Source organism: Gopherus evgoodei, chromosome 7, assembly GCF_007399415.2.
Source record: "Gopherus evgoodei ecotype Sinaloan lineage chromosome 7, rGopEvg1_v1.p, whole genome shotgun sequence".
Taxonomy (NCBI): Eukaryota; Metazoa; Chordata; order Testudines; family Testudinidae; genus Gopherus; species Gopherus evgoodei.
In genome coordinates, this window is record NC_044328.1 from 83,345,044 (window position 1) to 83,371,060 (window position 26,017).

The 26,017-nt window shown below is 53.0% G+C and overlaps 1 protein-coding gene across 1 annotated transcript; it reads right to left on the bottom strand.

Moving 5' to 3' along the window:
• Nucleotides 1–27: 27 nt before the first annotated feature.
• Nucleotides 28–25,982, bottom strand: BAP1 (BRCA1 associated protein 1). The gene is given in 19 exon segments (XM_030568247.1): nucleotides 28–1,903; nucleotides 2,860–2,932; nucleotides 3,636–3,728; nucleotides 4,753–4,913; nucleotides 5,166–5,268; nucleotides 5,270–5,388; nucleotides 5,391–5,638; nucleotides 7,439–7,572; nucleotides 8,290–8,474; nucleotides 8,910–9,057; nucleotides 9,558–9,681; nucleotides 17,439–17,517; nucleotides 19,279–19,421; nucleotides 19,515–19,576; nucleotides 20,124–20,243; nucleotides 21,211–21,343; nucleotides 22,639–22,693; nucleotides 22,798–22,827; nucleotides 25,865–25,982. Coding segments are annotated over 19 exon segments (2,181 nt in total). The 5' UTR covers nucleotides 25,902–25,982; the 3' UTR covers nucleotides 28–1,769.
• Nucleotides 25,983–26,017: the final 35 nt, after the last annotated feature.

Below are 26,017 nucleotides of genomic sequence, written 5' to 3' on the forward strand. Positions count from 1 at the left end.
ATTACCCATCCCTTTCCAAAACAGCTGTGTGCTATAGGACAGCTTTATTCTTTCCAACCAGGCTGCTATTTACAGCAGATGGTGTTAGACGCAGCCAGAGACCAGCAATGGTTTCATTTGACAGTCAAGCTCTGTACAAAGCAGGATATTTGTGAATCCAGTTCTTCCCTGAGGCAGATCTGCTTTCACCTGCACCACCACCCTTCCCTTAAAACGCCATTAACAGCTTTGGCTGGCCTGGCAGTTAGCAGCACTCAACCCCGTGTTTCCTTCAAGAGAAAGGCCTGAAGGCTGCTACTGGAGAGGAGAAAGCCCCTTCCGGCAGTGCTCACAGGGTCAGTGTGGGGATAGGACTGCTTACCTGTCAGGCTGTGACAGTATAAAAAGGTAACCCAGGCAGCATGAGCCAGAGTCCAGCCTTGGGCCCAGGGGAGAGCAGCTGTGGACACTAGCTCCTGTGAGGTGGAAGCACCAGCCTCAGCTGCAGTGCACTGGGTTCTGTTGATTTACCTACATGATGGAAATAGGCAGAGTAGCAATTCTTCCCTCCGGTGACTGGGGCAGAGCTAGCTCTCCACCCCAGCCTCCTTTTTAAAACTGTTTGCAGGGATCAGCCATTCAAAGGCCCGACGTCCCTGCCTGGGAAGAAACACTGTGGAAGTGGGGGATGGGTTTGTTGAGTTTCACTAAGGTTTCCTGCCCAGCTGCTTCATGGTTTGTTTTGAGTTAGGCACTGAAGTCAGTGGAAGGCCATTAAACAATGCTGCCTCTGCAGCCCTTCCCCCTAGGCTGCATGGTGCCAGCAAGGGCCTAATCTCAGCCTGGCAATGACACCATCTCAGGAACTAGAGCGTCCTCCAGCAGCTGCCCTGCAACGAAGTCACTTAGTCTGAGTGCTGCACCAACTAACTAGCACCAGCAGCACAAGCATGCGACTGCAGTGATCTCCACTGCATCTGGAACCCATGCCCAAAGGAGGTGGGTGGGCCAAGCAACCCAGCAAGAGAAGGGACAGTGGGTAAGCATGGAAATCCTACACCTCCACAGGTGATGGTCCACAAAACAGCGACACACAGTGCTAACCCCCCCAGAGGCATGCTCAGAGGTGAGCAGCCCACCATGACTAACACAAGGACAGCAGCAGCCCAGAGGCATGTCACTGCAGCCCAGACATGGCCCAGAAACAGGCCACCAGGGAGCCAGCTGTGCTCAGGGGACAACACTGGCACCATTGGTCAGAACCACAAAATAACATTTGTGAAATTGAAAATTGGTATCAATGTCCCAGAGCAGTGTGGAGCTGAAGGCCTGGATGCTGGAAACCAGGAGCCACAGCCAGCTGGGGCCAGCACAGACACCCATTAGCATCATCATACTGACTCCAGCTGCCTTTCCCTCAGCAGATTGCTGATTTCCATCAGTCCTGGGCTAGAATGCCATGGACTATGCAGAGCAACCTGGCACACATTTGTCTAGTAGATCCAAGCGTCCCTGTAGCACTGACACTAGAATATGCCCTTCACTGCTGCAGAGAGTGCCCGTTCCCAGACTTCACAGGGGGCCCAGGCTGTGGCTGATAAAATCCAAATTCCATTTGAAACAGCTCTGAGGACATGAGCAGAAAGGACCCAGTCCCGGGGTTCTGTTGGGTCCATCTCTCCTTGGCACAGGGCGACTGGTCCATCCGAGTGCTTGTAGATACAAGCACCAGCTAGCATGAGCAATGTGGGCGCACAGTTCTGCTCCCCCTCTTGACCATAAGGATGCCACTACTGGCGCTTGGCTTTATATGGACGGGAGCGTTTCCGGCGATCCGGCTTCCTCTGCTTGTGGAGACGCCCAATGCTGACTCCTTGGCGTCTGCGGACAGAGATGTTCTGCTCCACAAGGCTGGCCAGCATTCCTGCAAGAGAGAACAGACAAACCAGAGAACAAGTCTCTCACCCACCTTCCAGGGTGGAACGTAGACACCTGATGCCACATTGTTCCTAGTGAGTTCATCTAACCTCCTACCTAACCACCCCAGCCCAGTTTTAGGATTCCCATACCAGCAGCTTAACCGTAACCCTTTTCCTAAGCTGGAGACCCTGGCTTCCCAGTTCATTCTAGGACAGAAAATCCTCAGATCCCAGAGCAAAAGGCTCATGCTTTCCACAGAGTTGTAGGAATGTCAGCCCCCATGCTTGCTCCCCTGCTCAGGGCCTCTCTACCGGCAAGAGACCATGAGTTAGTCTTGAGTAGTGCGTCTCGAGTGGACCTTTAAATATGGCAGCAGTAAGAACATAAACATAAGAACGGCCGTACCGGGTCAGACCAAAGGTCCATCTAGCCCAGTATCTGTCTACCGACAGTGACCAATGCCAGGTGCCCCAGAGGGAGTGAACCTAACAGGCAATGATCAAGTGATCTCTCTCCTGCCATCCATCTCCATCCTCTGACAAACAGAGGCTAGGGATACCATTCTTTACAATTCCTGGCTAATAACCATTTATGGACTTCACCGCCATGAATTTATCCAGTTCTCTTTTATAGTCCTAGGCTTCACAACCTCCTCAGGTAAGGAGTTCCACAAGCTGACTGTGCGCTGTGTGAAGAAGAACTTCCTTTTATTTGTTTTAAACCTGCTGCCTATTAATTTCATTTGGTGACCCCTAGTTCTTGTATTATGGGAATAAGTAGTGTGCTAGGATCCCCCGCAGAAGCAGCTGATGAACTCCAGTGAAGTGCAACAACAGGGCAACCCCTCAGCAACTCCCCATCTTCAGACAGGCAAGTGGGCATGCTGCTTCCAAGGGGTTATGAACCCAAGCAGTTCCAAGCCTCCCCACAGCTGCATTGCAAGGAAGCAGCCAGCCTCACCTTCCTGAGCCAGCATGGAGATAAACGTGCAGATGAATTCATCATAGTTGTGGGTTCTTCTCTGGTCATCAATCTGCAAAGAGGTGGAGGAAGAGAAAACTCAAGGTGAACAGCTACTTCCCGGGGCAGTCAGAAACCGAAGCCCAGAACCTGATCCCATCCCTAGAGACAGGAGCCTGGGGTCAGCTCTTGGCTGGTTTGGGTTCTAAGCTAAGTCCACAATGGATCTGAAAGCAACACCCCAAACCCAGCTCCTGGCTGCTCTCTGTATGGATGGGCTCAGACAGGAGGGATCAGGGAAAAACACGGTTAAGGTGGCCAGAGCCAAGGGCAAGGGGTATCTAAAGTGGATTGTCAGGCAAGGAAAGATTTGCCCCAGTTCTAGTTTGCAGACCTACACGGTAAGCCATGTGCCCACAGGGAAGTGCAGTAGAGATCAGAACTAACTGAGTGGGGAGAGTGGAGGAATTCTGCTACGCAGCCAGGCAAGCCCAGCACTTCTCCTGCAGGTTTCTGCCTCTGTTCAGCTGCGCTGCTCACTCTGCACATTTGTAATGCTGCTTAGGCAGTCTGTCTGTCCTGACCAGGCTTTGTCATCTCAGGACAGGAAGCCTTCCTAGATGGAAGGAGAGGGCTGGCAGAGACCATTCCTTCCTCTCCTCAGGCCTTACCTAAAGAAGTCTCTCCCTGTATACCCAGTGCGAAGGGCATGTCCCCTGGGGCTATAGCCTGGTTTAGCCTCCTAAGGGACCCAAATAAGCAATCAGCCAGTGCACCTTGAATTTTTTCCTTTTCTCCACCTCCTCCTTCAGGCAGGCCTCATAGTTCACAATCTCGGCTTCCACGCATTTCAGCAGCGCCAGCAGCTCCTGGAACAGCCGAGCAGAGAGAACATGACCCACACTGCCCCTGCTGCAGCTCAGTGCCAGGGAGAAGGTGCAGGGAAGACACGCCCCACAACGCCTGCTGCCACCACAGCCCAGCAGCCTTCCTAGATCAGTACAACCAGTGCACCGGCCAAGCAACTCCAAGTCAGGTTGCCCCATGCAGTGGGAAATGCAAGTTTGGGGGCTGTTGGCACAGCAAGGCATGCCGACATCAAGCCCTGTGTTACAGAGGGAAAGGGCTCCTCTCACAAGCCACAGGGCTTTGCTGGACAGCAGCATTAGAAGCAGTTCTAAGGGACTCGTGCAGTTCCATTTAACTGCAACAGAGTGGGATTGCCAAGAGCCCAGGGTGTTGGTGTGGTGAATCTCGCCTGGAAAATCCCAGCATGATGAGCAAGAGCACAGCACAGATGTCAGGATGGCTCAAGGCACCGGCACCAGCACACACAGCTTTTCTCCTCTAGGAGGGGCAGTAAGCAGCCAGTTGGGGCACTGTATAAAATGCGCTGGTGGACTCGGCCCAGTTCCTAGCGGACACGTGTCCCTGTGACAAAGTGAGTGGCAAAGTCCGGCCTGCCCTCCCATTCCCAGAGACAGACAGCAACTCCTCAGGAGGGCAGGGTGGGGTAGCTGTGCTGGTGCAGCTAGCTCGCGAGATAAACGGGCACAGTGGCCATGGCTCGCAGGCCAGCACCTTTTACTAGTACCAAATTCCCTACAATTTAAGGGAATAAATGTGGCAAGGCTGGTGGACTGAGAGATTGGGGTTAAAGCACGGGCAGGCTATAGGCAAGAGCTTCCACAGAGACCAAACTGCAAGGAGCAGGCTGTAAAGAAACCTGACTCCTGGCACCCAATGGTTAATCCAATGACTGCACTTGCTACCTGCCTACAGAAACCAGCTCCGGAGGCCTCTGGCAGAGAGGCTGTGCCCCCAGTCGCTAACGCAGGACCCTGGCTCTGGGGATCTGCTGCCTCGCTCAGGGAAGAACGACAGGACACTCACTTTGGGAGAATACTTCTCCCCGCAAGGGTGATCGCTGGACCTGCAGAGAGCAACCTTCTCTTTGCTGTCACTTGGCTCGCTTGCCTCCTTCTCGTCCATTCTGACAGCAGACTGAGCCTCTTCTCTTTGCTTGCTGGAGAGTGGGGAGCTTTTCCCATCATCTGGGCACACCAGGAAAGAAAGCGTTAGGTACCATGGCCATGTGCTAACACCGGCTCCCTGCGCCAATGGACATGCTGCCCCCCACCTCAACATCCAGATAGAAGCAACATTACATCCCTTCCCTGGTCATCTCAGGGCCCAGCATCCTGCCCTCTCACCCATGGCAGAACCGAGGTCTTTCCCTTCAGCCTACTGCCATGGGAGAGCCCCCATCTCCCACCCAGAATGACTGGTCCTTCCCCACCACCTACCTGTGATGGCAAGAGGGCAGAACACCCCTTCCTCGGTGAGGCACAGCAGGCCGGTGCTGATGATAGGCCCCAGGTCCCTCACGGCCCGGTTGTACCGCATGCAGGTCCACACGCAGCCAGGCTGTCCTCCTCCCCGAAGAGCACCTGGAGATGTGGGAGGTGACAGGGCTGGAGGGCCGGGTAGGGTTAGCCGAGCGGATAGGGGAGCGCAGCGGGGAGTTGAGGCGCTGCCGATCTCCGAGGCAGTGTCCGTGCTCTCGTTGCTGGGCGTGGGGGAGGGCTGTGAATGGGCAACCACAGCTACGGTGGTGCCCCCGCTCCCAGTCTTGATAGAGAGGGGGATGGAAAGGTCCTTCTGGGACTCCTTGAGCTTCTCCGCCAAAACGTTGATGGTGTTGGGCTGGAGGATGGAGAGCTGGCTGTCTGCTGCCCCAGCCACAAGCTCCTGCTTCCCCTGCCCCTTCCTCTTATACCTGCCCAAGGACACAGAACAGGAGATCAAGCACAGATAGCAAGGAGAACCGACAGCACCTACAGGGAGGGAAGCTGCAGGCAGCACCAGGTACAGCACCCCAACAGCTGGGGAAGGCCGACATATTACAACCCCTAGCACTCACAGGCAATTAGCTTGGACACAGAATACAGAAGCAATGCTTGAAGCACCTCTAGTTCAGATCACTCCGAGCCTGGCCCAATGGAACATGGCAAACTGGGGAAAAATGGAGGAAACATCACAGCTCACATGACTGGAAAGGTCAGTCATTGCTTTGTCCCGCACAGCCAAGGGCTTCCCAAAGGCACAGACTGATCAGCTCAGCCTTCATGCTCTAGCACCTCCGACATGGGAACGGAGTGTTAGCAGCTCAGGGTAGGGACCTTACTCAGCACCCAGCGCTCTAGAAATAACGACAGCGGCAGTAGGACTCACACACAGAAGGCCTGGTCTACACAAGGAAATTAGTTTGGTCTAACTATGTGAAAAATCCACACCCTGGGCGACGCAGTTAAAATCAACTGACCCCCAGCGTAGCTAGCATTAGGTTGACGAGAGAACCCCTCCTGTCAATGTAGGTAGTGTCTACACTGATGCACTATTTTAAGCATAGACAAGGCCAGTCTGTTTTTTCTCTTTCCCTCTCTGGGGAGGCATCACTGACCCGCAATGCAATGGGCCAATCACAATGTCATTCCATTTCATTTACAGCGTCACCGGTTTGGAACTCACCATAAGCCATTTCCACCATGCAAATAACACTTCACACTTCTCTGCTCCCTTCCCTCTAAGATCTCAAAGCCCTCCACAAACTCATGGATTTAGCCTCCCAACACCTTTCAAAGCCACCATCCGGATTGCATGGATGGGGCCAAACACAAAGATTTCAAAGCCTTCCACTAATTCCGAGTCCTCATCTTGTCATCTCAGTTCTCAGAGGGGCTGGACACCTGCACTTTTCGCTGACATCAATGGGAGCCGTGGGGGCTCCCAGGCCTGATAGACAGGCTCCGGAGTCCTGATTCACAATGGGAGCATTTCACACCCACTGGGCATTGGGGTAAGTGACTGTTCAAGATGAAGGGAAATGGGGAACCAGGGCTTATGTGCCTCAAGTTGGGCACCCAAAATTAATTGAGCCTTGAAAATTTGTATGTAAACCATTTGCCTCAGGCCACAATGATATGTCCCCTGCCTATCAGCCTTGTGTTTGAACCACAAGCTCATCCTTCCCCTACACATTCCTAAAACTGATCATCCTTCAAGCACAGCACTAGCCTCCTTTACCACCACCAAGATCCAAGTAAAAGCGCTAGTCCCCACCCCGCCATGCTCTTCTGGTCCTCTTTTGCTTTCCTCCCCCGCCCATAGTCCTCCATGAGCGCAGCACACTGGAGTAGCTGGTATGAGCTCCAGTGAGGCACACTTGGAGATAAGCCCCAGCAAGGTATGACTTAAGCACAGTCTAGATGAAGAGATCAGCTGACCACGGCTGGATGAATATCCAGCAGGGCCTCTTTTGCCAGCCAGTCTGTGCTCAGGACACACACACACCCCGCCCCGCAAGCACCCCATCTGCTAGGGCTGCCTTCGCACCCAGCCAACACAGGAGATCTCGGTTGGCTGGAGCGACTGGTCACCTACCTGGTGAAACACTTCCCTAGGGCATCCTCTGCCTCACTCATCTACACTAGGGAACAAAAAGGTCTGGGGGGAGGAGGGGAAAGAAGTGCAAGGCCTTACGCTCCCAGCAGCCTGAGATCTCAGCTCCATCCATTACCTGATGGCAGGGGCAGTGTTACAAACTTCCTCCTCCTCCTCCTCGTCATAGTCATCCTCATCATCGGAGTAGTGCTGGTGCTGGCGGACCGGAACCCGGCTACGGCCCACTCCCGCTGCAAGGTCCTCCTCTTCCTGCAAAACACACCCACTCACTGCCTGAAAGGCCCATCCTGGGCAGGGGACCACATGCAGTCAGCCCTCCTTGGAAATGGGGCAAAGACACTTCAACGCAGGCCTGAGGCTGGCCGCATCCCTAACCGCAGCCCAGGAGTAGCCCCTTTCTCGAGGAAGGGATTCAGAGATTCAATTGTGGGCACGCGCACACACGCTGACCAGATTCACCCTGGGACACTTCTAGGTCCAGCCAAACATGATCTCAACATAAAACTGAACCCATCAAAGCTCAGGACCAAAAAGGCTAGGGCTCAGAGCTTTGGCCTCTATTTCCCCACAGAAACAAAGCGAAACAAACGTGCCTAGAGCATGGTTTATCTGGTCATGTAAATCCAGAACAGGCTAAAAACCCAGCAATGCATCCCCAAAGGGGACAGCATAAAAGATACCTTTTAACAAATCAGTAGAAACAGATCAGTCCGACTCCATTTGTATCTTGTTCTCTCTGGCGTATACAACCTGACTTTGCCTGTATTCATTCGTAAGGAATTGTGGAAGTGCTACAGACCTCCACACAGACCTGGGGCTCTATGGGACCTCACCCTGCACTCTGGTGGAGTCAGTTGCTGGAGCCAGAGAGGTAGAAAGTTTCCCAAGACTTCATTCATGAGGCTTAAGAGACACAGCCTAGAACACTGCAGCCCCCAATGGGAAGAAAGGCCAGGCCTCACGTACCTGCATGGGCGACTTGGCGTAGTTGTGGTTATCCAAGAAGGCTGGGAGTCTCTGCACAATGGGATTGGGGTTTGCGGGAGCTCCGTTGATGCAGCTCCCAGATGGCTTTGCTACCAGTTTGGATTTGTTGGGCAGGCTCTGTGCGGCGGGAGGGTGGCCCTGGCCAGTGGAGTCCTCAGTGCTCTCTGTAACACACACACCCTACATCAAAGAGAAGCTTTTCCCAATGGACTTGAGCTCCTTTGATTCTAGATGCTCTACTTAATCTCCTTCCTGACACACAACAGCAGTTGAGCTTTCATGCCCCTCCCCAGCCCAATACACTGCCAAGAGCAATAATAAGCATGGCAGAAGTTCTGCCTTTCTCAAATTCCATAGCAGCAGCCCTACCAGTGGCAGGGTACAGGCCAGCAAATGGGGGCTACAGCCCAGAGTAACTCCATGCCCCATGGCCCTGGGACAGCATGCACAGCTGTATTTGGGAGCAGGACAATCAAGGCCGAGCCAGCACTGCTCCACTCCATTCCACGGAGGGACCCAGTACTCCAGTGTCAAGTTATCAAGCCACAGCTGAGTGCCTTTGTGCCAGGACTATCATCCCGGCAGAGCGAGTCCCATACCTGGCTGTGAGCTCTCCGGGGCCAGCTGTGCTCTGCTCGTCTCCAGTGCCAGACACGCCTTGCTGCTGGCCGGCTTGGACTCCTCAGCCGGCTGAGACTCCTGGGACTTTTGGGTTTGAATCAGCTCCGGCTGAGTTACCCGGATAAGCTTGAAAGCAAAAGACAATCTGCACCTGACTGTTGAAAAAGATGCTTCTCAGAATCAGTCTCGCAAGTCACAGGGCTAAGGGAGGGAAGCAGATGAACTCACACTGCTGAGCCACTTCCCAGTACCCACGTGCAGCCAGGAAAGGAAGTAGAATCAGCTGGTCGCTTGCCCTGCTGGAACTCCACCAGGTTAGACGTGATCGACCACTGGGCTAAATGGTCAATAGAGCAAAGCCCGGCAAATGCACGGCATGTGAAAGTCTATGCAGGGACAGCAGCCACATGAGACTACACTGAGCAAAGCTACAGGACGGAGGCATAGAGCATGGTACCAACCACAGGCAAAGGGCGCCTGAAGGTGCTCCTCCCACATGTCCTAGGAGCCACGCTGCCCACAGGCTGGAGTGAGAGAAAGCAGGGCCAGGCAGTGCCCAGAAAGCCAGAAATTACAGGCTGATGGTAAACCCAGCTCATTCGTTCAGTTAGCTCACCCATTCCTACCTGCTGCAGGGCCTCCAGTACAGTCTGCCTGTTCATCTTCAGGATGTGCAGCTTAGATTCGTATTTCATCCTCCGGTCGGGCACCACCGCCATGAGGTTGAAACGGATGTCATGGTACGGCTCCCTGAGGCAAACCACACCCAGCACGTTAGCTCTGGTTCAGCCAGAGGAAGGAGCTGCCCCAACAAACCGCTGATGGGTGTCTGGATGCCACCAGAATGTAACAGCAGGTCCCAGGCAGCAATGCAGGTTAAACCAATATACTCATGGCCCACGCAGCATTCCTTGAAGCAATAAAGCAGCTTCACAGCACCCAGAGAAATGGGGCACAAGGAACCCAAGTGGCCAAGGAGGGCTCCAAGTGTGTGGCTAGCTGGGTAGGAGATTCCTTAGCCAATTGGCAGGGCTGTATGTTGTCAGTGAGTATTTGGGAACAAATTGATCATTTCAAGTCAGATAAGTCACAGGTTGCCTCATCTGTGCTTCACAACATGGCCCCTGCAGGTACGTCCTCACTTCACGGCAGGGGTGGGAACCTGAGGCTGTTACTTTCAGAGTGCCGGCTGCGGGGCAATCAAAACTCACCGTGTACGGAGGACAAAACTCTACCAGACTTTGACCACCACAGTTTGGGTCATAGAAGTCATGATTAGGAGGGAGTAAGGTTCATTGCCTGCCTCTGCTATGGATTTCTAGTATGATCTTTCGCCAAGTCACTTCACCTCTCCACACTACTTTGGTTCCTCTCCTGAAAGCGGGGACCCCCTTCCCTCCACCCCGAGGCATTAGGAGGTGTCAGACACTACCCTGGGTGGGATCACATAAGGCCCAAGGTAGGTAGTTACAAAGCCATAACAATTTGTCCAAGCAGCAGCACATTGGGAAGAATGGAAAGCACTCCTGCTGCATGGTGGCACAGCGCACCCACAGGCTGCTGCAGAACTTGTGAAGTTTGGGTTACTTGGTCCCACCTCCTGAGCCACACAGCAGCCAGGGCACTCCTTCATTAGCCCAGAGGTCTCTCCTAAGGCAGATCGTAATGGAGGGAAGGCCAGCCTCAATTCATTCTTGCCACAGACACTTCTGGGAGAACAGCAGTTTCTTCTTCGAGTGATTGCTCACATCCATTCCAGTTAGGTGTGCGCGCCGCGCGTGCACGTTCGTCGGAAACTTTTTACCCTAGCAACTCCAGTGGGCTGGCAGGTCGCCCCCTAGAGTGGCGCCGCCATGGCACCCGATATATACCCCTGCCGGCCCGCCCGCTCCTCAGTTCCTTCTTACCGCCGTGTCGGTCGTTGGAACTGTGGAGCGTGGCATAACTGTCCTCCACGTCCCTAGCTCTCCTTGTTCTACGGTTGATAGTTAGTAGTTAAGTGTAGTTAGTTATATATTGTTAATAGTGTAAATAATATTGTAGATATTTGTTAGCCGGTTTGGGCCGTAGCCCTCCCCGGCTCCCGGCACCAGGCTCATGCCTGGTTCGCCGGGCTTCAAGCAATGTGCGGCCTGTAAGAAGCCGATGCCGACCAGCGACCCTCACGACGCGTGTCTAAAGTGCCTAGGGGAATCGCACAGGTCGGACAAGTGCCGCATTTGCAAGGCTTTTAAGCCTAGGACAAAGGAGAGAGACCAGAGACTTAGGACTCTCCTCATGGAAGCAGCACTCGACCCGGCAGCTTCGCAGGCCGTCATTTCGACACCGGCACCGGATTGCGCCGGCACCGGAAAGACTCCCCGACACCGACCTTCCCCAGCACCGGGTGCAGAAGCAAGACCCTCGAAGTCTGCAACTCCATCCAGGCAGACTCGAGTGGAGCGCCCGGCACTGACATCTGCCGCGGCGCTACCGGCACCGTCGACTCCAGGCCCGGAGGCTCCGTCGAGTCCGGTTCCGCCGAGCTCCCCCATAAGATCTGGGGTTGAGCTATTGGTCCCTTCGACGCCAGAGACCTTCAGCTCGGCACGGGACCTCATTGCCCTGACTGAGGCAACTCAGCCTCCAACCCGGTACCTCCGGTGTGGGTAGCATCCAGGGGCAAACCTATGATGTCAGCGCCGTCTCGGGACTCACGCTCGCTGTCGAGGTCCCGACACCATGGTCGCTCAAGATCCCGGCACCGCTCCCCTCGGCGGTACCGGTCGTACTCGCGGCACCGATCGGCCTCCAGACGGTCACGGTCTGGTTCCAGCCACCGATACCGGCACCGGGACTCTAGGAGCCAGTCCCGCCGTCGATCAGCGCGCCGGTCGACCTCCCGGCACCGAGCTGGTGGCAGGTCCCGGTCCCAGTCGACCTCCCGACACCGCGTCGGTGGCAGGTCCCGGTCCCGATCCCGGCACCGAGGCAGCAGCCAGTACCGGTCCCGATCCCGGCACCGAGTCCATGACAGACCCCGGTCCCGATCCCCGGCACCGAGAACATCTTCGGCGCCAGGACGCGGAGACTCTTACCAGCCGCGGTCGGCCCCTCCATGGCCTTCCAGACAGCCGTTGGTGTCATCGCAGGCGGACAGTGTATACGCGCTGGGCACTGACAGACAAGCGGCGCTTTTTCAAGACCCTCCGCAGCAGGACCAGGGTCCGCAACAGTGGGGGTTCTGGACACCCTGGGCGTACCATCAAGCCCAGGGCCCCCAACAGCTTCCTCCTAGGCCTGCAACGGCAGAGCACAGAGCACCGGAGGCGACGTTGTCTCGCCCCCCTCCCTCCCCGGACGGGGAGGACGGGTCAAAGCAACAGGACCCTGATCTCCCTCCTGAGCCAGAGGCGAGGGCTGAGGCGGACCCCCCACTGGACACTCTCTTGCCAGGGGTCTCCTCATCGTCTTCTCCCGATGAGGCGGTGGCTGGCACTTCCTCTAATAGCCCTCCTCCGCTGGATCTCAGGGCACATCAGGACCTCCTCAGGCGCATAGCACAGAATCTGAGCCTGCAAGCTGAGGAGGTCTCTGAGATCGAGGACCCCGTCGTCAGCATCCTCTCCTCCGATGCTCCCACCAGGGTCGCCCTCCCCTTTATTCGGACGATCCAGGCCAACGCCAATACGATCTGGCAATCTCCGGCCTCCATCCCCCCTACTGCACGGGGCGTCGAAAGGAAGTACATGGCCCCCTCCAAGGGCTATGAGTACCTCCATATTCACCCGACACCATGTTCCCTGGTGGTACAGTCGGTGAACGAGAGGGAGCGTCACGGACAGGAAGCCCCAGCCCCCAAATCCAAGGAGGCCAGGCGTATGGACCTCCTCGGCTGCAAGGTTTATTCGGCTGGGGACCTTCAGCTCAGGGTTTCCAACCAGCAAGCCCTTCTTAGCCGCTACGCATTTAACTCTTGGGTGGCAGTGGATAAGTTAAAAGAGCTGCTGCCACAAGAGGTGCGTCAAGAATTTGCGGCGATTCTTGACGAGGGCAAAAAGGTTGCACGAACCTCGTTGCAGGCCTCCTTGGACGCTGCAGACTCGGCTGCCCGTACCCTCGCCTCGGGGGTGACGATGCGCCGCATCTCCTGGCTTCAGGTTTCTGGCCTTCCTCCAGAGCTCCAATACACCATCCAGGACCTCCCGTTCGAAGGCCAAGGCCTGTTCTCAGAGAAGACAGACCCCAGACTGAAAAGTCTTAAGGTCAATCGGGTCATTATGCGCTCCCTTGGTATGCACACACCTGGGACGCAACGCAGACCCTTCCGACCACAGCAACAGCAGCAGCGTCGGCCATACCCCCAGTTCCGCCAACGGCAGGACCTTAATAGGCGCCGCGGCAGAAATGGCAGGCGCAGGCCGTCGGGCAATCAAGGGGGGCAAAACCAAAGTTCCTCTAAAGCCCCACCTGGACCCAAACCTTCGTTTTGAAGGTGCGCCCGAGGGCGTAATACCAGTATCCCCCATGGATCCTTCCCCCCCGTTTTCCAACCGCCTTTCGTTTTTCCTCCAGGCGTGGTCCCGGATAACATCCGACCGCTGGGTCTTACGCACGGTGCAGACGGAATACCGTCTGCAGTTTGTATCATTTCCTCCCTCCTGCCCCCCATCCTCGTCCCTCTTCAGGGACCCCTCTCACGAGCAATTCCTCCGCCAGGAGGTACAGACGCTCCTCAACAAAGGAGCTATAGAGGCGGTTCCGGAGAACGAGAAGGGCAAGGGGTTTTATTCCCGCTACTTTCTGATCCCCAAGGCCAAGGGAGGCCTCAGGCCTATCCTTGACCTGCGAGAGCTCAACAAATATCTAGTGAAGTTGAAGTTCCGCATGGTATCCCTGGGGACCATTATCCCATCCCTGGATCCTGGAGACTGGTATGCCGCCCTCGACATGCAGGACGCTTATTTTCATATTGCCATATGGCCACACCACAGACGTTTCCTTCGGTTCGTGGTCGGCCGCCTTCACTACCAATTTGCGGTCCTCCCATTTGGCCTTTCTACGGCTCCGAGGGTATTCACAAAATGCATGGCTGTCGTTGTGGCACATCTTCGGCGCAGTCGCATTCACGTGTTCCCTTACCTCGACGATTGGTTAATTTGGGGCACGTCGGAGCTGCAGGTCTGCAGCCACGTCCGCAGGATCACCGGCCTGTTTGCTACCTTGGGCCTCATGATCAACGTGGACAAGTCCACCCTGCTCCCCTCGCAGAGAGTGGAGTTCATTGGGGCCGTCCTGGACTCCACCGTAGCCAGGGCCCTTCTGCCGTTGCCGAGGTTCCAGTCGTTGTCGGCGATCGTTCAGCGCTTGCTGGCAGCCCCCCTGACATCGATACGGACATGTCTAACCCTGTTAGGCTATACGGCAGCCTGCACATTTGTGACCGGGTATGCACGGCTCCGCATGAGGCCCCTCCAGTCTTGGCTCATCGCACATTACCGGCCGGCAAGGCAGTCACTAGACATGCTGATCACAATCCCCCAGGGGGTGTTGGATTCTCTCAGTTGGTGGCTAGACCAGTCCGTCGTGTGTGCGGGGCTCCTATTCCACCCACCCCAGCCCTCGGTGTCCCTAACGACGGATGCCTCAGATCTCGGCTGGGGGGCCCACCTGGGAACCCTGAGGACACAGGGCCTGTGGTCCCCACAGGAGGTGGAGCTACATATCAACATGCGGGAGTTGAGAGCGGTCCGCTTTGCTTGTCAAACGTTCTGTCACCAGCTTCGTGGTCGTTGTGTCGCGGTATTTACCGACAACACGACGACCATGTACTATATCAACAAGCAGGGTGGCACCAGATCCTCTCCCCTATGTCACGAGGCGATGCGACTCTGGGACTTTTGTATAGCCCACTCCATTCACCTCATGGCTTCCTTCCTCCCCGGAGTACGGAACACGCTGGCGGACCGCCTGAGCAGATCCTTCCTCGTGCACGAATGGTCCCTCCGCCCGGACATCGCCCTCTTGATTTTCCAGAGGTGGGGTTGTCCCCGCGTGGACCTCTTCGCGTCCAGGGGGAACAGGAAATGCCAGGCGTTCTGCTCCTTTCAGGGCCGGGAACCCGGGTCTATAGCGGACGCCTTCCTTATTCCGTGGACGACCCACTTGTTCTACGCGTTCCCCCCGTTCCCGCTGGTCCACAGGGTCCTTCTGAAGGTGCGCAGGGACAGGGCCCGCGTGATCATGGTAGCCCCGGCGTGGCCCAGGCAACATTGGTACCCCATGTTGCTGGACCTGGCCATAGCCGACCCATTTCCCCTGCCCCTTCACCCGGACCTGATCACCCAGGACCACGGAACTCTCTGTCACCCGGACCTCCAGTCGCTGCACCTAGCAGCGTGGCTCCTGCGTGGCTGACCAGTTCTGAGTTGCGCTGCTCCACCCCGCTACGTGAGGTACTCTTGGGCAGCAGAAAGCCTTCCATTAGAGCGACGTACTCGGCCAAGTGGAAGTGTTTCTCTTGTTGGTGCGTGGAGAAGGGTCTCCTCCCGATGGAAGTTTCGGTGGCCAATATTTTGCACTATATTTGGTCCCTTAAGCAACAGGGCCTGGCGATATCGTCCCTGCGGGTCCACCTGGCGGCTATCTCCACCTTTCACCCGGGTGGGGATGGCCGCTCAGTTTTCTCTCACCCGACGGTGACTAGATTCCTTAAGGGGCTGGAATGTCTATACCCTAACATCCGACCCCCTGCCCCTACCTGGAATCTTAACCTGGTGTTGTCTCGGCTCATGGGGCCCCCCTTTGAGCCGTTAGCTACTTGCTCCCTACTCTATCTCTCTTGGAAGACTGCCTTTTTAGTAGCTATTACCTCAACTAGACGGGTGTCGGAACTCCGGGCTCTCACGGTAGATCCCCCGTATACAGTCTTCCATAAAGATAAGGTGCAGCTGAGACCGCACCCTGCCTTTCTCCCCAAGGTGGTCTCAGCCTTCCACGTCAACCAGGAGATCTTCCTCCCAGTTTTTTTCCCGAAACCTCATTCTTCACGCAGGGAGCAACAACTCCACTCGCTTGATGTCCGTCGGGCTCTCGCGTTTTATGTGGAGAGGACCAAACCGTTCCGCAAATCCCCCCAGCTTTTCGTGGCAGTATCGGACCGCATTAAGGGGCTTCTCATTTCCTCGCAGAGGTTATCCTCGTGGGTAACGTCCTGTATCAGGACCTGCTATGACTTGGCTCACGTTCCTACGGGCCGTGTGACTGCGCACTCTACCAGGGCGCAGGCATCGTCGCTGGCTTTCCTCGCCCGTGTGCCCATCCAGGAAATCTGTCGGGCAGCGACCTGGTCATCGGTCCACACCTTTGCTTCCCACTATGCCCTGGTCCAGCAGTCCAGAGAGGACGCGGCCTTCGGATCTGCAGTGCTCCATGCCGCTACTTCTCACTCCGACCCCACCGCCTAGGTATGGCTTGGGATTCACCTAACTGGAATGGATATGAGCAATCACTCGAAGAAGAAAAGACGGTTACTCACCTTTGTAACTGTTGTTCTTCGAGATGTGTTGCTCACATCCATTCCACACCCGCCCTCCTTCCCCACTGTCGGAGTAGCCGGCAAGAAGGAACTGAGGAGCGGGCGGGCCGGCAGGGGTATATATCGGGTGCCATGGCGGCGCCACTCTAGGGGGCGACCTGCCGGCCCATTGGAGTTGCTAGGGTAAAAAGTTTCCGACGAACGTGCACGCGTGGCGCGCACACCTAACTGGAATGGATGTGAGCAACACATCTCGAAGAACAACAGTTACAAAGGTGAGTAACCGTCTTTTCTTGTTCCCAAGATGGGCGTCAGAACATTCACTTCAGGGGTCCCTCATACACAAGGAAGTGCTCTGACACCATATCACAGACAATCATTGTCTGTCCTACAGCAGTCAGGGACGATGAGCCCGCCAGGACATTTCCACATGTGGAAACCCAGAGCTGCTAAACCACGTTCTGAGTAATTGAGAGCATAAGTTACACAGATGTTTGGGCCCTCACGCTGCAGCTCTGAGATCACAGCTGGGCCCCTCTACAGACTTCCTAAGAGGCCCAATTCAATAACAACAGGGTCAAGCAAAAGGCACCTAACTGGTCTCCAATGCTGCTATGATTAGGGATCTGTGCAAGTGAAGATCCACCATTACTATCCCTTCTCCTGCATTCTGACTGGCTGCATAGCTATTCAGAGAAACATCATATTGCAATGAGAGAACATTTCCCTGCCTCTTCAGACAACTAGTCAGATTGCAGAAGAGACAAAGCAAGTTAATAGGACTCATGGCCTACATACGTGTGAAGCATCTCAAGCTCCTATGGCACGGAGTAACCTCTCCCCTCCACGTGGGGCCCAGTAATCCAGGTCTGAAAAGTTTGCTATTTGCTAAAATGCACCCATGAGCTGTCACGCTGTAACACAAACACCGAGGTGTGTTGAGGGAAAGTCTACCCCCACCCCACCCCCCCAAGCTCATCTGGGCATTTACCCTGCTGTGGCCAGGCCAATTCGCTCCATGATCACTCTCCTGGCTTTGTCTGTCCACTCTTCATCCTCAGCCCAAGGCCCTGGGAAAACATGAGAAAGCAAATTAGTAAAGTAGGCCAAGATCCCCAACTCAGACTGGGCCAGCACAGCAGCTAGGCTGCTTGGGTCCAGCAATCCACATAGATGAGCAACATCTTCTGAATAGTTCCTTCCATCAGCAAGTCACACCAGGGATGGGGACGCACTTCTGCCTCTAAGACGATATCTTGGGCTCACTTTACCCAGTCTATGCAACAGGGCTCAATTCTGGTGTGTACTGCGTACGACTATATACAGCACATCATCTCCTGCTCTGCCCTTCCACAACAGTTGGGGCTGGGATTTGTGCTGGTGAACCAGAGATGCACTTAGAGTATGCTTGCCATTCACAGGATAGATTTCACACCGGTCATTCTGCCAGGAGATTCCCTCTCTTGTAACCTTGCTGCAGCTGAAGAGTGCAGAGGTAGTTACGATTTCCTGGATGGGAACAAGTCTGGAGTCAAAAAGCCCAAAGCATGACCCATCGAAAGGAAACAGCTCTAGATCCTCACAACATAAGAGCAGCCATACAAGGTCAGATCAAAGGTCTATCTAGCCCAGTATCCTGTCTTCTGACAGTGGCCAATGCCAGGTGCTCCAGAGAGAATGACCAGAACAGGTAATCATCAAATGATCCAGCCCCTGTCACCCATTCCCACCTTCTGGCAAACAGAGACTAGAGACACCATTCCTGCCCATCCTGGCTAATACCCTTTGATGGACCTATCCTCCATAAATTTATCTCGTTCTTTTATCAGCCTTGTTATAGTCTTGGCCTTCACAACATCTTCACAACTGTATGCTGTGTGAGGAAATACTTCCTTGTGTTTGTTTTAAACCTGCTGCCTATTAATTTCATTTTGTGACCCCTAGTTCTTGTATTACAAGAAGGAGTAATTTACTTATTTACTTTCTCCACACCAGTCATGATTTTATAGACCTCTGTCATATCCCCTCCTTAGTCATCTCTTTTCCAAGCTGAAAAGTCCCAGTCTTATTAATCTCTCCTCACATGAGAGCTGTTCCATACCCCTAATCATTTTTGTTTCCCTTTTCTGAACTTTTTTCCAATATTTTTTGGAGAAGGGGCGACCACATCTGCATGCAGTATTCAAGGTGTGGATACACATGGATTTATATACATGCAATATGATATTTTTTGTCTTATCTATTCCTTTCTTAATGATCCCCAACCTTCAGCTCGTTTTTTTTTTACTGTTGCTGCACATTGGGTGGATGTTTTCAGAGAACTATCTATGACTCCAAGATCTCGAGTGGTAACAGCTCATTTAGACCCCATTATTTTATTGAGAGAGAGAGAGAGAGAGAGAGAGAGAGTTGGGATTATGTTTTCCAATGTGCATTACTTTGCATTTATCAACACTGAATTTCATCTGCCGTTTTGTTGCCCAGTCACCCAGTTTTGTGGAATTCCTTTGTAACTTTTCACAGTCTGCTTTAGACTTAATTATCTTGAGTAGTTTTGTAGCATCAGCAAATTTTGCTACTTTACTGTTTACCCCTTTTTCCAGCTCATCGAGGAATATGTTGAATAGGACTGGGCCCAGTGCCAGACGGAGATGCCCATCAGGAAAGTCAATTCAATGAGCCTAATGAGATGTCAGGTGTGACACAAGTGTCACTGTATATGCTCCAGCAACACCAAGGAAACATACACAGCAAGTGTCATGTCTTGGGGCCACACACAGGCGAGGTCTTTTCTAGACATCCCTGTGGGGGTGAGTGCTGGGGATCCTTACCATGGTCGATGGGATAGACCTTCAGCCCGTCCAGCTCAAAGAGCCGCCCCTTGATGGGAACATAACTGACAAAGTGAAAAGCCTCCATGGTCCGCACAGCGCTGATTCCATTCTGCTTTTCCGGCAGGTGCCGAGGCTCTGGCCTGCAAAGGCAACACATCCGAGAGGTCAATGCAGCAGCAGCAGCAACCGCCCTTCCTCCAGGAAGCTGAGCTGCTGGAGACACCCACACTCACCTGGCATGGCTGTTATGGGCCTTGGCCAGCTCCGGAGCATTCCCAATGGCATAGCCTTTACTCTGCAAAAAGCAAAGGAAGATTATAAAAACCCCTGAGGTGGAGGGATGCGATGGCTGGAATCCCTCAACTAAGCACCTCTAGTCCATGTCTCTGGAAACGCCTCCCTCATCTGTGGGCACCTCATTAACAGATTTACACAGGGCTGTACAAGAGTGGATCATGACCTGGAGACACAAACCCAAGGTAAAGACATAGTACCAGTTCCAGAGGAGGCAGCCTAGGGCATTACTGTGAGCAAGGAAGGAGGAAGTGCTTGAAGAGGTGGGTGCTTGGCTAAAGAGGGTATGGAGAATATTCCAGACCTAGGGGACAGCACAGAGCTAGGCAAGAGCAAAGGAGATAGACTAAGGGTGAAGTAAGGAGAAAGGATTAGGAAGAACGCAAGAACAAGGGGGGAGGAATGAGACCAGAAGCTTGGGTGAGGGCATGACTACCTAAGGAGCCATCCCTTTACAAAAACCTCACAGGAAAGGAGTAGGGTCCCCACAGCAAGACGCATCCCTCAGATGCTCCCCCAAAGCCCCACTACCGCAGGCCACCCCATACCTCTGGGCTGAACCCCTTGGTGAAATCCTTCATGCGACTCAGCGTCGGCCCCAGGTCCACATTGCTGCAGTTCAGGAGGACACTCAGCAAGGCATGGGTGGCACAGGAATTGGGAATCAGCTAATGGGCAAATAGACCAAGTTAAACAACAGAAAAGGGATGATACTTCAGCATCACCACCAGGGAGTTACCCAGCACCATGCAGTAACTGGTGCCGAAAAATAGCACAACAGCTGCCTGGAGCACTAAATTGACCAACACGACCCCTGTTCCGGTCAGTGTCCCCAGGTCAATCACACCATACCCCTGTGAGCAGCTGTTCAAGGCAAACTGGACCTCTGTTGTAACAGCTGACTTGCATTCCCTCAACCCCTCCAGCCTGCTGCAAGGTCCCGGAGCGGACGAGGGAAGAAGCTAGACATACAGCCATTTAATGTTTACAGAAAACATGGCACCATGGGAGAATGCAGTCCCAGAATACTTGGGGGCTGGAGTTGCACTCATGTAAGCTTCCTTCTCCCAAAATGCTGTGATACCCGATTCACCTCCAGCAGGGGACTATACCAAACGCATCAGTCGGTGCTCTGCAAGACCACAATGCTGGCTAAACTCCTGATCCCTTTCTCCAGAGCAGGCTGCAAGCCTTGTGCACTCAGCACAGCACTCTGGGCTCCAGAGAAATGCTAGATCCCAAGCAAGTCCTCTGGCCTTTCCTACCAGCCATGTGTTAAGGAGTGATCCAGGGAAAGTGTTAGTTTCACATATCCCCACTGTCCAGGACTCCCAAATCTCCCAAACTCTGTTGTTCAGTCCCCAGTTCCAAATGCCCCTCAGATAGCTGCTGCCTTCATTATGTCCCAAAATATACCCGGGTGACTAATATAAAAGCCAAACCCAAGCTGGGACAAGGACTCCTGCGTTCTACCAGTCGGGGTAACTACTCTATACCTATTGACCATCACTTCCAAGTCTTCCACATTTTGGCTAGTTACAGATTATACCAATGCATGAAAGAGTCCTCACTGCCCACTCCCCCGCAGCGGCGTCCTGAGAGAGACACCTCGCCCTCCACTCCCAGCCAACCTACCTGATGAGCAAAGAACATATTATTGACGATGTCATCGTCAATCACCGATGTCTCATCCACCAGGGTGGAGACCTTCCGGCGGGACCGGCGCTCTTCGATCCATTTGAAGAGGAAGATGAACCCGTACACTGGGCTGGCAGGGAAAGAAATGCAATGGGGGGTGGAGTTAGCAGCTGAGCCAGTTTAGAAGTGTCTCCATCAACATGAACTGTGCCGCTCCAGTCAGTCAAGCACCAGAGGCGTTTTCAGTTTAAACCACAATTTGTGAGGAGAAACAAGGAGAGGCATTAAAGCCAACCCCCAGCCTACTGGAAAGTGCCACAGCTGTCCTTGCTCCCCACACTCCAGCTGATTATTCTAGTCTGATACTCAAACCAGGCATCTCAGAGAGCACCCAAGTCTGTAATCTTTGTGATTTAATGGAAACCCACAGTACAGTAATAAGGAGACCCTATGGAGTGGAGCAGTTACACACTCTCCGGGGAATCAGAGAATCATAGAAGATTAGGGTTGGAAGAGACCTCAGGAGGTCATCCAGTCCAATTCCCTGCTCAAAACAGGAGAGAGATGCCTCTCCATGCCCCCCAGTGTAGCCGGGTCATCATCAGATGACCCAGTATTTCATACCGTACTACACTAAGTTTGCAGTGTAATGTTTTTGAGCAGGGTGAGACATTAGCTTCGTGGGAGCGCCCTGGTGGCTCACTCTTAGATGCATGACTTTATTTCTAACCATCAAGAAAAACCACATCAGCCACTGTTTGCAGGCTTGAAATTGCCTCTGCCAGTGGAGAAGACAAAGAACTCTAACCCCCTGAAATCCATCCTGTTAGCCTGCGGAATCTTTCTCTACACATACTGTTATTCTGGTACCCACTTGGAGTCCCCATCCCACAGCACTGCCACGGGTTAACTCACTCCTCCTTCCACTTCCTCCTCTTGAACAAGCAGGAAGACTGATCACACATCCTACCTCCCAAGTCTGACCAAACACTTTTCAGAACTTCCCTGTGAAGTGTCTATGACACAAACTACTGAAGAAATCTGATACAGTGACAAGCAGGCCCTTCAGAACTGCTCAAGGGGAGCTCCCAAACTCTCAGGGCATGTCTACAGGTGGACTATGGGGATATGATTGCTAAAACACACTAACATCTGCGCATTCATTGGTTCAAGTAGACCATACTGGTGTTAACTAAAAGCTCTCTAGTACGTGTTAACTTCATACTGAACAGCACTGGATTAATGTGAAAAAGGGAACTTTTAGTGTGCAGTAGGGTCTACAAAACCAATTAATGCCAACATATTAGTGCCTTTAGAAATCACACCCCCGTAGTCCGTGTTACTACTCTGCATATATGTGCCCTGAGAAGTTTTTGCTTGATGAAATCTACTTCAGCAAGTCGTGCTGCTGAGTGAGTAACTTACCCCTGGCATTTGCTTTGTAGATCATAGATCTCCTCAACCTGCACCCCTTTAACTCCTACAAAAAAAGACAGCAGGAATCAGCGTGACGAGACCAGCAGAAGGGAGCCAGAGCCCATGTCACAGATGAAACCTATCTTGCAGAAAGGCTCGCATACTCACCAAAATCCTCTACTAGCAGGGTGAAGAGACCTGAAGAGGAACAAAAGAGAGAGATTTACTTCTGGCTGCCAAGTTCATGCTGCTACATGGAAGGCAGACAGAGAATCTTCTGCCCCTTACCTCTGACTAGTGCTGTAAGGCTCCCATGGCAAATTTTGAAGGGAACTAAAAGTTTGGAACTGTGATTAAAAATAATGCACCATAACAAGCCTTGTTTTCAGTACAGATTTTCTCCTGACCTGGACACTGCCCCATAGTTCTTACTTGAGTGGTTTCCTGGCTCATGCTGCCTGAATAGAGATTTTTAAAATATTTGGGGTTTAACATTTTTAGGGGACCTTCTTTTCCACCTGATCTTCCTGCTCAGCCCTGGTGGTGGAGAGGATACCTACATGTCAAGATATTGACGAAAATGATTGATGAAATGAAAATGATCAGGGGGCTGGAGCACATGACTTATGAGGAGAGGCTGAGGGAACTGGGGTTATTTAGTCTGTAGAAGAGAAGAGTGAGGGGGGATTTCATAGCTGCTTTCAACTACCTGAAGGAGAGTTCCAAAGACGATGGAGCTCAGCTGTTCTCAGTGGTGGCAGATGACAGCACAAGAAGAAATGGTCTCAAGTTGCAGTGGGGGAGGTCTAGGTTGGATATTAGGAAACACTAATAGAAAGCACTGGAATGGGTTACCTAGGGAGGTGGTGGAATCTCCATCCTTAGAGGTTTTTAAGACCCAGCTTGACAAAGCCTTGGCTGGGATGATTTAGTTGGTGTTGGTCCTACTCTGAGCAGGGGATTGGACTAGATGACCTCCTGAGGTCTCTTCCAACCCTAATATTCTATGATTGACCCACTACTGCCACCAAACTATCTAGGAAGTTATATGAGTCCATCATAGTAGGAGCCTCCCAAGCATTTAAAAAGAGAAATCATCTCTCTTTCTTCCCATCAGTAGGAGAAAGAGCTTAATTTGTTTATAGGATATCTTATTTATTTATGCTTGTATGAAAGTAGAAGAATAACTTATTACGGGAAAGCTAAATCAAAGAAATTAGTTTGCCATTTAGATCTGAGAGCGATGAGACATGTCTTCATGCTTCTCTCTTGTGGGAGTGAGTACCATAGGCTAGGTCCAGCTCGCAGAAAACTTGTTTCCCACATGTACAAAATGAGAAACACTATCCTGGAATGCAATGACACCAAGACTGTGGAGTATGGTAAACATCAGAGAGACCATTCCTGGACTACCATGTTCTGTTCTGGTGTCCATACTTAAAAAGAATGTTGAAAAACTGGAAAGAGTTCAGAGAAGAACAATTCAAGGACCAAAAAGTAATAGAATTGAAGTACATACATAAATGCGATGTCCTAGCCTAATAAAAGGATTCTCTCCTTGAAACCACAGAGATAAAAGTTATGGTATATCAATTACAACAACGCTCATCAGAGCGCACAATATAAAAGATGCACTCTACACCACAGCCTCAGGTTTATTTGCAAGGCAATATTTGCATGCCTCTGTCCAACAACAGGACAGAACAGGACCCAAGACTTAGAGGATTTTGGTCTATATATGAACAGCGCTCACGGCTGCAGACAGAGCTATAAGAGCAAAACTGAGCTAAGAATCTCCCCGTTTCTGTAACTCAGCCCTGAGGAATGCAAGCCCTGGAGTGCACGGGGGGCCTTTCTCCTCATAGACTAAGTGTATGTCTACACTACAGCTGGGCAGGGTAATTCCCAGCTCAGCTACACATACACACACGGACTACCCAGTCAATTACATACCTAAAACCTTGAATGGATCGTACTTAAGCAGCTAGCCCAAGCCGCCACCAGTGCTGCCACAGCCACACAGCAGTTTTTGGCACACTAGCTCGATCCGAATTACACCTCCCAGCTGCAGTGTAGCTGGACACACAGAATTTACGGTCACAGGAGACCACCAAATCATCTAGTCTGACCACCTTTTGAGGGTGCCACAACACTGGATATCTTACATCTCCCAGGCTGTTCTTCAAGAACGTGTAGTACAATGCTAGGGCTCAATGTAGGCAGATGAGGCTAGTTTTGACTTCACAAGTTTTGCTTCTGATTTATCTGCAACCTCTAAAATCACTTTCATTTCACTTCATGCATTCAGCAGTTACTTCAGCATCCATCAAAGAGAACTGGCCTACCATCCTGGCTGATCCAGGGGCAGGGGCTTTTTAGATTAGAAGTCCTGAAGGGAAGCTATCAGTACAGGGCATGTAACTCAAAGCAAATGGCCTGAAGACCCCAAGTTCCCTCTCCATCCTCTCAAGAAACCAAGAATCCACAGTGGGGAGGAAGAATAGTGTTGAGTCACAGCAAAGTAATCATGCAGCTGATGCAATCCATGATGATGATGAATTGAAAGGATACCCTAACTTAGATCATGTCTGCACTGCCACTTACCTCAGGCATAACTTTTGTCGCTCGGGGTGTGAATAATTCACCCTGAGTGACATAAGTTACACTGACCTAAGTGCTGGTGTGGATACATATAATGGCCCAGGATGGGTATAATTTTATCACAACACAGAACAGCAGGGAAACCCCCTGGTGTTCACAGCCTGATAGCTCACTCATACACCTACCGTCCTGAGCCATCTAAAGATGTCTAGATCAACTGTGGGTTAAAATGACAATTTCAGTACACTCCTGGTGTTCTGAATACTGGTCCCACGCTACCCTCCATTTCGGAGAGCCCATCCCTCAGCCTTGGCTAGGAGCTATTTTCTGGACACCCCAGAGAGTGTGTGCACGTAGGGGTCTATCAGCGATGCCCAGGGACATCACCAGCCTGAAAACTGAGGCTGGGAGGCCAGAATCACGGGATGAACCAGAGAGGGGCCGAGGCAATCGGGGCTTCAGCCCTTTTCTTTAGCTGTCTCACTGGCTCCTATCCCGTTTTGGGGAAAGTTGCTCATCCCACCCACCGACCCAGCCCCTCCCCTGGTCTCGCCCCATAAGCCCAAACCTCCTCCCCCCACAGCCTCCCACAACCCCCATAGGCCAGGCCTGCCCTGCCCTCCGCCCGCCTCACCGGGGTCGCTCTCCAGCTCCAGCCAGCCCTTATTCATCGTCCCCCGGGCCGGGCCTCAGCCAGCGCCATGTCCGGCCCCTCCGCTGCCCGGACGTTCGGGCCCCACAACCCCATCCGCCTCCGGCCACGCCCCCAGCCCCATACGTCATCGCG